General features: G+C 42.0%; 1 protein-coding gene across 6 annotated transcripts in view; it reads left to right on the top strand.

The window, feature by feature from the left end:
- Positions 1 to 10,907, top strand: part of TRAK1 (trafficking kinesin protein 1) — a 117,741-nt gene extending 106,834 nt beyond the window's left edge. For 5 of the 6 annotated variants that reach the window (XM_074150543.1, XM_074150542.1, XM_074150545.1 and 2 more), the window contains 2 exons: positions 3,312 to 3,414; positions 8,280 to 10,907. In XM_074150543.1, the coding sequence (XP_074006644.1) occupies positions 3,312 to 3,414; positions 8,280 to 9,078 (902 nt within the window). In that variant the 3' untranslated portion in view covers positions 9,079 to 10,907. Of the gene's footprint in view, positions 1 to 3,311; positions 3,415 to 4,710; positions 4,800 to 8,279 lie in introns of all 6 variants that reach the window. The other variant, XM_074150546.1, reaches the window with a different exon arrangement.
- The last annotated feature ends 2,524 nt before the right edge of the window (positions 10,908 to 13,431 follow it).

Raw genomic sequence — 13,431 nt, 5'->3', positions numbered from 1 at the left:
GCTTGCTTCAGAGTTGGGCTAAAGCTTCACCTTTATGGCAGTCTGCATCAAGCTGTATTCTGAAGATTTCCAATTTCTTTTTCTTTTTTTAAGTTCATTTTTGCCAGAATAGTTATTTATATAAAATGCTAAGATTCACTGGATGCTGTGAGCTCTCCGCTGCCTCACTATCCATCTAGCGTAGCAGTGAATTTGAGTTTGGAACTGATGGTAGAAAAGTCAGTGGTGGTTTAGGATAACTGCCTCCTACAAATCTTCTCAAACTCAGTTTCTCGGACACCATTTCGTGGGTGGGTCAGGCCGTTAGTTTACCTCCTGTAACTTTGTACCTTTCTCTGCACAAACTGGTTGAAAATCCAGATTAAACCGTTTTTTGAGGGTTCCCTAATCAGATGATCACGCCCTAAATTCCTCTGTGTTACTGTTTGCACCAGCAGGATGGCCCATGAGCTCTGAGTATGGAAGCTGGATCCAAACCAGCCCCGAGCTCTGTAAAATCGGCTTTGTGTTTTGAACGGGGAAAAGCTCTCTTTTACCAGGAGATGGAGCTCTCGGCAGTCAGTTTGACTAGTACCTGCCTTTTTTTTTGCCTTTTTTTTAAAAAAAGATATTTTTGCAACAATGTTTGTCCTTACAGTAGAGTTATTTTCAGCTATTATGTTTTGTGTTTTTTCCAAAATGCCGAAGAATTGTTTGAGAAAGCTTAATAGGGTAAAGAATCATTAATTAATGAGAAATAAAACACAGTCCAGCAGCAAGCTAAGGTTTAGCTTGAATTTTAATTTAGGGGAAAAATGCACATACAGTTTAGTTTATAGTTTCCTGATGGATGAAATTATGTGATGTTTCTGTAAATTTTTTAAACACTATTATGTACAGATTCTTTTTCATACAGGTATGAAGCCTCATTGTTAATCACCTACTACTTTGAATAAGAGAGTATAAATAAAACACTTGGTTTCAGACACAGTCATATGGAGTTTATATGTGAAATAATACTTTACTGTATGTACATGTGAAGGCAGTCTACTGTGAACTTATGTATTATTTTCTCATAAACTTATGGCAACACAGGAAGTGGCTGTTCTTATGTAAAATCACTAGGTTAGGAATGAATCATTTTGTTTCTATTTTATAAACTTTGTTCATTTGCAGCAACAGGTTCTCACTCTCTTTGCATTGTGTCCAAAGGATGGAAAATGCCACAGCAATATGATACACCCCATTGTTGACTGATGGAGGATGAAGCTGGTACAGGACTTTCTTAGTGGTATTTGAGGGTGGAATATATCCTTGGAAATTGATTATTTATTTTTAATCATTTCAATTTGTTTCCTCTTATTAGAGTCGGTGATCTCTCTACTTTTAGCAGCCTTCTCCTATCTCTGACTCATTAATAGCAATGAGTCTTGCTTTTACTAATGCAGCTATCTTCCATGTGCCTGATTCCAGTCTGGGGGGATGCCCAGTGGATATTACAAATGGGGAAAATGCACTTACTGTATTACGGCTATGTGCTTTGGGTTCAGCTTGCAATCTTAAACCAGCATTGCTTTATTCTGTTCTCTATTCATCATCCAGGGATAATTGCATTGTTTCTACTTGATTTATGTTGAAGTCCTTTGTTTTCTCTAAATAACCAATTTTTTCATGTCCGGTTATTTGAGCTCTTTCTCCAGATTTTCTTTTAACTCTCTACAATATGGAGAGAATCATGATTGCTAGGCTGTGCTCCCTTGTAATAGCTTTTATAGTGCTCACACTAATCTCTAAAGCAACTGGATTCCTGAAGCATCATAATTATCGTCTCTGGAGGTGAAGTAGAGCTTGTTGTTATGTTATGCTGTGCTGACATGTGAGTGTGTTAACATGACACTCCAGTGGGTTTTTGGAAATATCCTTATTTAATGTACAGCAGTACATTCCAGTGCTAACTGGAATTTACCTCACATTGTTTGCTTAGCCACTTCTGCTTCCACTGCTCACACTCCCCATGCTCCAGCCTTCACACACTGCTTATATGTGTTCTTAAAGGACTACCTAACTGCGCACACTGTTTTGGAGCTGTGATACTTTATATATGAAAAAGGGAACACAGCCACACAATTAAGACTTGCCTTGCTTCTGCTATAAGCATCTCTGGAAGCTCAGAATGGTGTCTGGTCTAGTTGGTCTACCTGTCTGTCCTTTGCAAAGTGTTGAATAGTTGTGTACTGTGGTATTAAAATGTGGCTTAATCAGGGAATGGCTCAGAGGGTTGGGTAGGACGGAGAGGGAGGGAGCTACACACGGTTTTTTTTATTGTGCATGTCTTTTGACCACTGCTAAGTTTGGTTATTAAGTAAGAGAACCTATGCAATCATGATATCTTTGATGTAGTATTTAACTCTGGGTGTTTTTCAACCAGCTTTTCAGATGCATGGCTCTTAAATTTTGTAGTTGTTTTGCAATGGCCACAGCTGCATTATACAGCAGGTTAGTATATCCACAGAAGTAGCTGTGCTAAGAAAAAAGAAATTGGCCTAAGTCCTTCATTTTTTTTAAATTGAGCTGTATTGCTGCTTTCTCAAATTACTGATGTACTGATAGAGTGGCATCTTTACAGCTGCATTTGTGGGAAAATGCTTTACTACATTGTTTACAAACACTGAAAAAAACCTGCTATGTTGTGCAGCTGAGGACATACATTCTTAAAGAACCTCAACACACACACCAGAGAAATGTCACAGATGTACAGTAGTGGATCCAAAAAACTACCACTTCCCTTACTGTGATGTGAAAAGTCAGAGATAGTCAGACATAGTACTATGTGTCCATCCCCTCCCCAACTACTCAGTCTCTGATCCTGTAGGAAGCTGGATCCATTACTGAGAAGTAATGAGGATACCTTTTTGTGGATCAATCTAAAAGCTGAAATGCACAAGCGTTCAGAAAATTGTAGTGCTCCTGAGCTGGTACTAGAAAATGCTGCTTCTAATTTCCACTGATGCAAGTCGCTCCTTTTAGATGAGGACTGGCATTTCAAGCACTGCCTTGTCTAAATTTGTTTGGAGCGAGACTTACCTGCAGGGTGAGTGATCATGGGGAAGTTTCAGCAGACCCTTTTAGCACTGGCCTTGGAGTCCTTGATGTGTTTGTTTTGGAGAACGAGTGTCTGTTAGAGCACTGTAGCGCTTGTGTACTTCACTTTTCTTGCATTGATCCTGACCGAGGTACCTCATCACTTTTTGCATCTGTCTTATCAGCGCACAGAAGTTTGGTTTTCCCCTTTTCTGTGTAAAATGCAAAGAATTTGCTTTTTTTTAATTTAGTACCTCATCCTGGGAAGTGCATGTCACAAACCAACTCCACCTTCACCTTCACCACCTGCCGCATTCTGCACCCTTCCGATGAGCTCACACGAGTCACACCAAGGTAAGGGTTTCCCCGTGATGGCAAAGCCTTCAGCTCTGTCAGAGTTTTCCCTGTAAGAAAATGCAAAGTAATGGCATAAACAAAAGCATTAGCCATGTTGGTGAATTGCAACACACCCTCAAATTATTCCTCCTCCTCCTCAACCTGATTTTATATGAGGCATATGTAATGTTTTAGAAAGTCAACGAAAATATCTTCAATTTTGTGGTCTCTAGTTAAAATATTTCAGGATCGGACATAACTTAAGTTGGCTTCCAGTATCCAAACCTGACTACCCTTGATCCCAAATTAGTTGTAGTCCTTGTGTATGAATGCACGGAATGTGGTCCCTCACAAAAAAAAAATAAATAGATTTTTCCGGGGAGGAAAAATCTTAAATCTTTAATGCAGAAGAAAAAGGGGGACACAAGTAAAGAAATCCAGGAAGTACATGAGGAATGGAAGAGGAAATATGCCTTAATAAAACACAGGGAGCTGTCTGCTTTGTTCCTTGGTATAATTGTTGGAAATGAGCTCATAGGAGCCAGACTGAAACCAATGAACTGGCTTAATAATAGCAATTGGCATGTGTAGGCAATACACGCTGATAAAAGGCAATTCTGTAGCCTTATAGAAGGTGAAGATCCGAGAACCAGAGAGGGTCAGTGAATTTCATACCTAAAGAAGGGAACTTTTCTTACTTAGCAAATCAGTATTTCAGGAATGTTTTTTCTGTTGAGAAGGACAGTGCCTCATCGCTTTCTTTGCCCCTTTCAGCTCCTGTGGGGGAGTATGCCGTTGTGCAGGTCTCCATTCAGAGGTGATGTCTAGACTTGTTTAGACATGAGATGGGCACTGATTACCTAAGGAACACGTGAAAAGTAAGGGTACTAAATATGACCTGAGAGGCGGAAAGGAAATGGCTGATCATTAAATGTAACTTTTCTGCTTCCTTTTCTGAACTAAGTTAGTTATTTGTGGCCTGGCTGGTTTTTCTTTACTCTTTTCTGTCTTCTTCTCCCCTCAACACTGTCACTGGAGAGATCCTCTTATATGGCTGCAGTTCTATTTTAATTTTCTTACTATTGTTTAATTGCTGTTAATTGTGATCATCATGAACTCCTTGATCACATTGGTTACTAAATCTAACAAGTCGGCTGTAACTGACAGCTAAATTCAGTACATTTTCTGTTGTCTTAGTTACACCAAAGTCGATCATTCATTCAGGAGGAAAAAAGAGCAAAATAAGCAATATGTTGTTTTCAGCAAACACGTTTGAGGAGTTCCTCCTTACCAACTATAAACGATTCTTCACAGGTCATGTGAGGAGGACGAGGAAACAGCATTGTGTCTCGTTATGCTGGGAGGAGGTATAGGGCAGACACTCTGACCCACCGTGGCAGGGGGTGAGCAACGCTGCCAGCAGCCTCTGTGTTGGCAGGGTCACGTACGAGGAATGCTAGTGTGTGTGGCACCAGCTAACCCAAAGAGTTTTGATATTTACCTACCTGGTTGCGTTTTAACCTAGCCTCTAACCCAGGTGACACTCTAACTGGACTAAATTTCCTGTAGCTAAATGAGGTACTCATTTATTTGTTTCTTCTCTCAATCTAACTCTGAGACTGTCACTGGACTGAGTTGCTGAGGCCAGTTTGAATTTGTTTCTGTGGTTGTGTCCAGGTTGCTCTGCAAGTGTTGGTCAGTTTGAGGAAAATATCTCCCAGTTAAAGCGATACCAAAGTCATCAAACAAACGAACAAAGCAACACCTACATAACTGCTTTCTTGCAGGGATGTTTGGGGCTTTTTTTTCTTTTTTAATTGCTCTGTCGTGTATACCTGTGCTGACAAATTAGTAGAAATACTAATCTAAATATCTGTGCAACTGAATTTGTGAGCTGGAAAGAATTAAGCTGTTGGAGTTAATAAGCCACTGGAGTGCTGTAGTTTTCATGTCATGAGTAGGACATCTTAGAAGCCTCATAATTAACACCCTGTGTCTGAGTTTCCAAAATGTTACTTGGTCGTACCCTGTAGAAAATCAGTTCGTGCAGTAAGTTCTCTTTCTTTTCCATCCCTCCTGCTTTTCAAGACTTCTGTACTTCTGTGTTTAGCCAGTGTGGGAAATGCATCACGGTGGGTGTCGCTGCTCTGTAGTTTCACCGTGAACTGGAATCAGAGCTATGAAGATGCAGCTTTAATCAATGCTTAAGAGAAGAATTGTGAACTCGCTTCTCCTTTCCACTCAGCCTTGTTTTCAGAGTGTGTGTGTGCGCTGCTGCAGCGGGCACGTGTGGCCTCCTTAGCTCTGCTGTCAGGAGTCCTTCTGCCCTGCCTCTGAGTCAGTCCAGGCAGAATGAAGAGGACCTGAGGAGAGCTTGAGCTTGCCTTAGCACACCTGCCACATGTGCTGACAGCCACGGCACACTGAGGGGTGCAAGGAGACCAATTCCGGAGCCACTTATCAAGGCTGCTTTTCAAATCACACCACTCTTAATACTAGTTTTCTCAAACATGTGTTGCACTGCAGTTGTAGAAATATGTGGGAGTACTCTTGCTGAACTGTAATGGCAGGGTAAAAATCCTTTGGCAGCTTCGCTTGCTTTCAGTAGGAGTTGGTACGGCTCTAAATTACTGTAGAGATCATGTTGGTCAGATCCTATTTAGCCATGGAAAGAAGATGTGACTCGAGACTTTGTAACATCAGGCTAATATTTCCTTAATATTAAGTTCCTTAAAAGTGTTAAAGTACTGCTGATTTTTAGAAGATCACTGGACAAAAGTTTGTAGTGTTATATTAACTCACATCAGCTGATCATTATATACCATTAGATGAAGTTCTAAGCTTATCAGCAACTGGCTTGGAACAAGACATTCCAGGTTGTCTAACCTGACATTCACAGTATTGTTGGCTTCCCAGGGTTCATCAATGTAAGGTGAAATGAGACTGCAGATTCCAGTCAAGACATCATCTTGGCCCTTGTGTCCATATGGGCAAAAAGGATGCAATTCATTCATTGGCCTGAAGCTTCTCTATACCTGGGAACCCAACCAGATAGTCTCAGTGTGGCTTTTTGATGCATTTCTTGGTACAGAGAACCCTACTTAGGTTAAAGTTGCATGTTACGGCTGAGCTGATCCAACAGTGTGGCTCTGCTGAAAAGGGAAGATTCTTCTCTTTCCCCTGTTCCCCCTCCCCTCTCCCAGCCACTTAGTTTTCCATCTCTCTTGCACTGGCTCTGTTTTTTGTCTGACTCTTTGCTGAGTGTCTTCTACTTGCTAACCTGGCGAGGTGAAGGGGAAGAATTCCTTCTTTGAACAGTGGTGAGCTCTCAGGTCAGTGAATTCTCTATTCGCATCAAGTGTTGCATTTTTCAAGACCCTTTAAATGCCATTAGATGGATGAATCCATGCCTAAGAAATACTGTTGTGGAATCAACTTTTCCATGTATGTGGCAAAAATCATCATTTCAACATGGTTAGAGACAGTTGGAAAGCTTTTTCATTGAAGGTGCATGGAACCCTTGGGATTCTCCCAAGTAGACATGAACTTGGAATGTCATGGATGTCCCATGTGCCTTGTTTCTGGAATAACTAAGTACACCATACCTTATTCAATGAATGGGGTACCTTGGACTGCCATAAATTTTGAGTGGGAATTACGCATTGGTAAACATGCTGTGGCTAGCCTGATCTATAAGGAACAAGTTTTTTAAGGATGGCACCGTAGTGCCAGAAACCCTCGAGCCTCAGTGTCCAGGAGATCCCATATTGCAGCATAAAGGGTTCGGAACATCTCCTTTGTGTTGGTAATTCTTTGGAAATAGGCCCTGCATTGAGTCTGTGTTCATTCAGCTTATGGGGAGAGGGCGATCTGCCATGTTATTTGATACGTCTCAAGAAATCCCAATCCCTACTAACTGGCAGTAGTGTGCTTAAGAAAACAAAATGCAGTAAGATAGCACTAAATATAAGTATGTAATGTCTGCTGTTCATTCTAAATATGCAGATTGTTGCCCACTTAACATTTTCTTGTCAACTCCCTGTACGTAGTTTATTTTGAGAAGAAAGAGCTGGAACTGGGGAATAATTTAGCCATGTTTCAAACTATAGAAATCAATGTTTTACCAAATTAACAGTAGAATGGCCTTTTGTCATATTTGGTTTGCTGCTGAGTTATTAGTTACCTATTGAACAATTGACAACCAAGAGCTTGACTGTATTTTCTAATCTCTTTTGATGACTGTTCACACCCCTGGGTATCTCCATCCAAAGTCAGATCCCCCATTCTCTTCCCCATAAATGAAAATAAATTCAGCAGAAGAAGGGAAGCAGGGCTTGACCTTACAGAAGTGCATGTTGGTGACAATGCCAGCTTCCAGCAGCTTTGCTACCAATGCTTCTGGAGCAAATACGTTCCCCTCTTCCCTTGCCGCTCTCTCTGCTATGACCCAGCAGTACTAGAAGGACTGGCAGTTCTGTGTGCTCAGAAGTGACACTAAAGAGTAAATCTCTTTTGCTTATACCGTTGGTCAAGTCCCCCGGTTCCCTCGTCTCATGGAAGGAGTTGTGACAGCCAGTAGATTGAGAAGAAAAACTGACGGTATTGATCGCAAACCTGTGAATTTAATAGATGATCAGAAGCAGCGTGGTGGTGGGGGGGAATGCATTCTGGGTGGTGAAGTATGCAAAGCGGAGAGATGCGTTTTGTGAGAGATGACGTTTTAGCACTTGTCATCACATTTGTGAGGAGCTGGAAACTGTCAGTTTCATGTGCACTCTCAAAATGGGTAAAAGCCCCTGTTCAGGATGAAAAAAATCTTGCTTGCAAAATAAGTTTTAATTCCCTAGTAGGAGAGAATAATTTGCCTGCTCTTCTGCTTTCAGCCTTAACGCAGCACCTACTCCAGCTTGTGGCAGCATTAGCAATTTGAAAGGCACCCCGGCGGCTACTCCCTGTACTCCTCGGCGTCTGAGTTTGGCTGAATCCTTCACTAACCTCCGGGAATCCACGACGACGATGAGCACGTCTCTGGGGCTGGTGTGGCTGCTGAAGGAAAGGGGCATCTCGGCAGCAGTGTACAATCCGCAGAGCTGGGACAGGGCCAGCAAAGGCACCTTCCTGAACACGTACCCCCCTAAAATGGCCATCATTCCTTCCACTCCACCAAACTCACCTATGCAGACACCTTCTTCATCCCCTCCATCTTTTGAGTTCAAGTGCACCAGCCCACCTTATGACAACTTCTTGGCTTCGAAGCCCGCTAGTTCAATCTTGAAAGAGGTGAGGAATAAAAAGAACATCAGGAACAGTGAGAGTCAGACTGACGTGTCCGTTTCCAACCTTAATCTCGTGGACAAAGTCAAGAGGTTTGGTATCGCCAAAGTTGTGAGTTCAGGGCAAACGTCAGCTCCTCCTTTAACTGATGACCAGGGACCTCTTCTCTGTGGGGCACAAGGACCGGTGAGGGCCCTTGTTCCTGGAGGCCTGGCACCAGACGGTCTCCCATTGGGCTGCCCTGCCGTGACCAGTGCCATCGGGGGCATCCAGCTCAACACTGGCATCCGCAGGAATCGGAGCTTCCCCACCATGGTGGGTTCCAGCATGCAGATGAAAGGCCCAACGTCTCTCACTTCGGGGATCCTCATGGGAACCAAGCTCCCGAAGCAAACTAGCTTACGATGAAGGACTTGATTTTTACAGCTAGTCTTTTTAAACAAAAATGCTGAGATTATTTCTCCGATCCTCTTTCCCTTTCCCTACCGCCCCTTCATTGCCTCTTGAGTTTGACAAATCAACTTCGTGCCTAATGGGAGAAATGTGTAAACTTTGTATAAAATATGTAAATATGTACCAGATCTATTGTAACTAATTGGATTATTTTACTGTTCAATTGAGTGCAAAAGGCTCTACATTATGTTTGCTGTATTAAGGTTAACTTGCTAACCTTTTGAAAAGGTTGGTTTGTTTTTTTTTTTTTTTTAAGATGCACTGAAAAAAAGCAAAACAACAAAACCAACAAAAAATAACTTGACTAGGAAACGGTGAATTCTGTAGCTAGCCTAACTTGAGTGGAAGGTGCATGGGAAGCTATTGAATGTGTTTTGTGAGACCTTGCGTTACATCACTTGAAGCATGGGAACGTTTGTGCTTTGTTAAATGCTGAAAAAAAAAAAAAAAAGCACTCAGTTTAACATACGGCAGTTTTAATTTTGCTCCTGTAGATGAGTTGAGCTGAGTTATTGGAGTGCCTGGCTGTTATGCCTGAATGGATGAAACTGGTTTTGTGTGGTTTTCTTTTCCTGTTCTGTATTTTCCTCCTCCCGGAGGTGCTAAACTTGAACTAATACTGTGTTGAGGTCAGCGGGCCGACCGGGTACCTGGAATATCGACGTATTCCTGCCACCGCTGTTTCATTTGGCACGCTTACACTCTCTGCGACTTTTTTTTTTTTGTTGTCGTTGTTCTTTTTTATTTTGTTTTGTTTTTCAATGCTGCACTGGATTGTGAAAGGGAAAACGCTTTACTACGTGTTGCTGCCGCTGAAACATGCTTTGTCGGTGCCCCCGAAGAAAACAGTTTTTCCAGCTCGTGAGGTAAACGTGGCAGCGACTTCCGAGAAATCACAGTTGCGGAACAGACTGACAGATAAGAATGTTATAAAAGAACATGTAGCAAAAACAGTATTGGAAAAGGTGCGTCCTTGAAACCTCGGCAGAGAACCACAAAAAAGCATTTAGTAACGGAATGGTACAAGCTGGAAAGAGCAACTTGAGATCCTCACGCTGATCTCCAGGTGTCGTGCATGTGGAGGACCGTGGCCTTGTAAGCAGGGTGAGAATATTCCCTCCCTATTTTCTGTTTTCTTTTTTTTTTTTTTTTTTCTTTCAGAGAAACCTTTTTCATCCAAAGTTGGACCTTAGCAGAGGTAAAAATAGGGGAAATGCTTTATCCCACAGTGTTTTTAAACTGAAAAAACACCTCTTAGTACCCAGCATATAACCCCCACTTTTTCAGAAAACAAACAAAAAGACCTCACACAACCTTTAGTTACAGCCAGGAAATCCAAATTTATATTACAATTTTCTTCTCTGTTTCTCCCAAAGTTCCGCTGGGTGCTTGTAGAAAGAATTGAAATATCCTGGAACTGGGACAGACTGGAGGGAGCTTGCTTCCAAAGCTGAGCTGAGACCTATATTTTTTTGGCAGGAGGGGATGGAGAGGAGCGAAGGGGGGAGGGTTTAACATCCGCTTTTTTTTTTCCCTTGCACTTCTTGTGGCATCTAAATCAAGCTCCTCCTTTGTTACCGTAATCACACTACACATAATTGCCGTGAATTGCCGTTTGTACCAGACTGTTACTAAATCATTAGCACTGATCATTTCTTGTATAAATGAAACTGTCTTTTAGTCTTTGTGATGAGAGATAGGTGGGTGGGATTTGGGTTTTTTTTCCCCCGGAATGAAGTAGTTATTGTGGTAGTGCTATGGGCACTAAGGATATTTTTTGAGAAAGGATTTAAAAAAAAAAAAAAAAAAAAAAAAAGAAACAAAACACATCAGTCAGTTACTGCATGTGTTTGAGACTTCTATTTATTCTATGAACTTAAAATGTTTTAGTAAAATGTCATCAGCTCTCTTTGCTGTTGTATGTGTGCACTTATTGCAAGTAAATTTAAGTATCTTTTTATTTGAATGTATCTTAAAACAGTAGATAGAATAACGGTCGATTCTGAAAAAAAATCATGGACTTAATGGACCATTTTATATACCCAGAGGAAGAAAGCAATACCATATGAGAACTTTAAAGTGTAGAAGTGAATCATGCAATCAGGAATTATTATTTAGCCTTTAAATAAGCAGTAAGAACTGTCCACCCACCAGAGAAAGCAATTGTAACACATCCAAAAAATGAAATTTAAATTTTTCTTCACTAATATAAATAAAATAACAGAAAAGTTGCATTGTTGTGTATTATTAAACTCTTTTCCTGTTCTTTTAAGGTGATAGATATTCCACCTTGAACCCTTGCTTTCATCTCTCTCAAAGCAAAATAATAGGCCATCACCAAGTTTGGTTTTTAAATTCCTAGACACAGAAGTGGCTAAAGAGTTTTGAGATTTTAAGATTGCTGGAGCTGGTGAAATTTGGGTCAAAACAATAAATATAGAAGCAAATGCAGTTTTTTATATGAATTCCAAAAAAGAAGAATTGGATGTTGTGTGGGTTTTTATGTATTTTGAGCAGTAGAGGGACGTGAACTCTCCTGACTAATATTGGTGCAAAAACTATAGTGACAAAACATGAAAGTGCAGAGTAAGGAGTAAACATCCTGTGTTTTCCAACAGAGGCAGAAGTGAGGTCTGCTGTGAGCTAGTGTCTTCGTTACTGAGGGAGGAAAAAGCCCACTGATTAAATGCCAGGTAATAAGAAACTCAAAAAATCCTGGACGCCTGGGGAGAGCTAAGTAGTGATAAAAGAGCTCCCTGGAGTCAGGCAATAACTCGTACGAAGATTAGGCAACCTCATACTTTGAGGAAGGGGGTGTGTGAGGTTGAGAGGGAAATAATGCTATTTATATCACATACTTGCTACAGAGAGAAAACTGGAGAGCAGTAATGCCAAAATGAACTTTTGGAGGGTTTGCATTAGTATGATGCAGAGCCGTACGACAGCTGTGAGAGAGGCTGATGCCGCTGCTCTGGGCACATCCAGGTACCACTCATCCTTCCTGTCTGTCCAGTTCCCAGCCTGGGGGAGGCTCCTGATCAGAAAGTTACTGATTAACGGGAGGGATCCAGGGAGGATGAGCACAGTGCATCCAGCCCTCCACGCTTGAGGACAGGCTGAGTTAAACAAGTGCCGCTCCAGGGAAGAGGAGGAGGTGAGCCTGGTGCACAGGGTCCCTATGGCTTTAGGATGAATAGGATTTGGGATTCAGTTAACTCATGGGAGGTTGAGTACATGTGAAAGGAAATCTGGGAACCATCACAGATGTGTGCAGAAGAGAGAGCAAGGAGGGAAGCCTTGATGCAGACTTGCAGTGGGACCTATTAATGAAAGTTGATGCTTAAGGTTTAAAAAGAGAAAAGTTCTACTTGGAGAAAATGTCATTCTGTTAGTGATAAATACCATATCGGGACATTGTTTGGTCCATCTGGACATGATCTGTCCTGCCCTTCCTTAAAAAGCAAAGGTTCACAGAGGCATGAGCCCAGAAGGACTCCCACTGAAAATCAGAGAGTTTTGACATCATAGGCTCTACCTGCATGTACCTTATTGCAAGACTCTAGTATTAAGATGTGAGCATTTTGAGGAAGATATTTTCTCTATTATAGCTAACAAATAAGACTTTAAATAGCAATTCATACTAGATAAGTCCTTTTTTTACAGGCTTGTGTGTTTTATCTAGATATCACAATGGGCACAGTCAGGCGCATTTGGCAGTGAGGACCCAGCCCTGCAAGTCCAGTTCCTGAATCCCTTTGCAGAAGCTTCAGCCCCTGAGCTTATTGACAGTGCCATCAGGGGACAGTGACGTATGAGCCAGGGAAGGCCAGAGAAACGAACGTGAAGCAGAAAATGGGAAGGCAACATTTGATTGCAGCCCGGAAGATTTGTAAGGTAGTTGTACAAGGGATGAAAGTTAAGTGTAACGCAGTTCCCTGCACAGCCCTACACCAGCCCAGCTGCTGGGTAGCCCCTCAGAAACCCACCTGCTGGGGTCCCATCTGCTTCTAGAGGGAGCTGTTGGTTGTGTCGATGCTTTCAAATGATTCTTCACAGCTCACATAAACTAATTGTGAGCCCTCACAAACTGCAAAACAAATGTTTGCTGGTTCTGCGTCGCGTTACGCCAGGTAGCCTGCTGGCCTCCATTTCATAACCTCTGCGTGTGATGGGATTTCTCCTGCCCTGGCAGTTCTTGCTGTACCTACGGTAGCTGCTGGCTTCTTTTGGCTTCTCGGAGCAGGGCTCCCCAGCACTTTCCATGGCCCGCAGAGAGCTCTCGGAGACCGCTCGCCCGCACAGGGTGGG

Source organism: Numenius arquata, chromosome 7 (assembly GCF_964106895.1).
Source record: "Numenius arquata chromosome 7, bNumArq3.hap1.1, whole genome shotgun sequence".
NCBI lineage: Eukaryota > Metazoa > Chordata > Aves > Charadriiformes > Scolopacidae > Numenius > Numenius arquata.
Note: the sequence above shows the minus strand (reverse complement) of the source record. Positions and strands in the feature narration are given on the sequence as shown.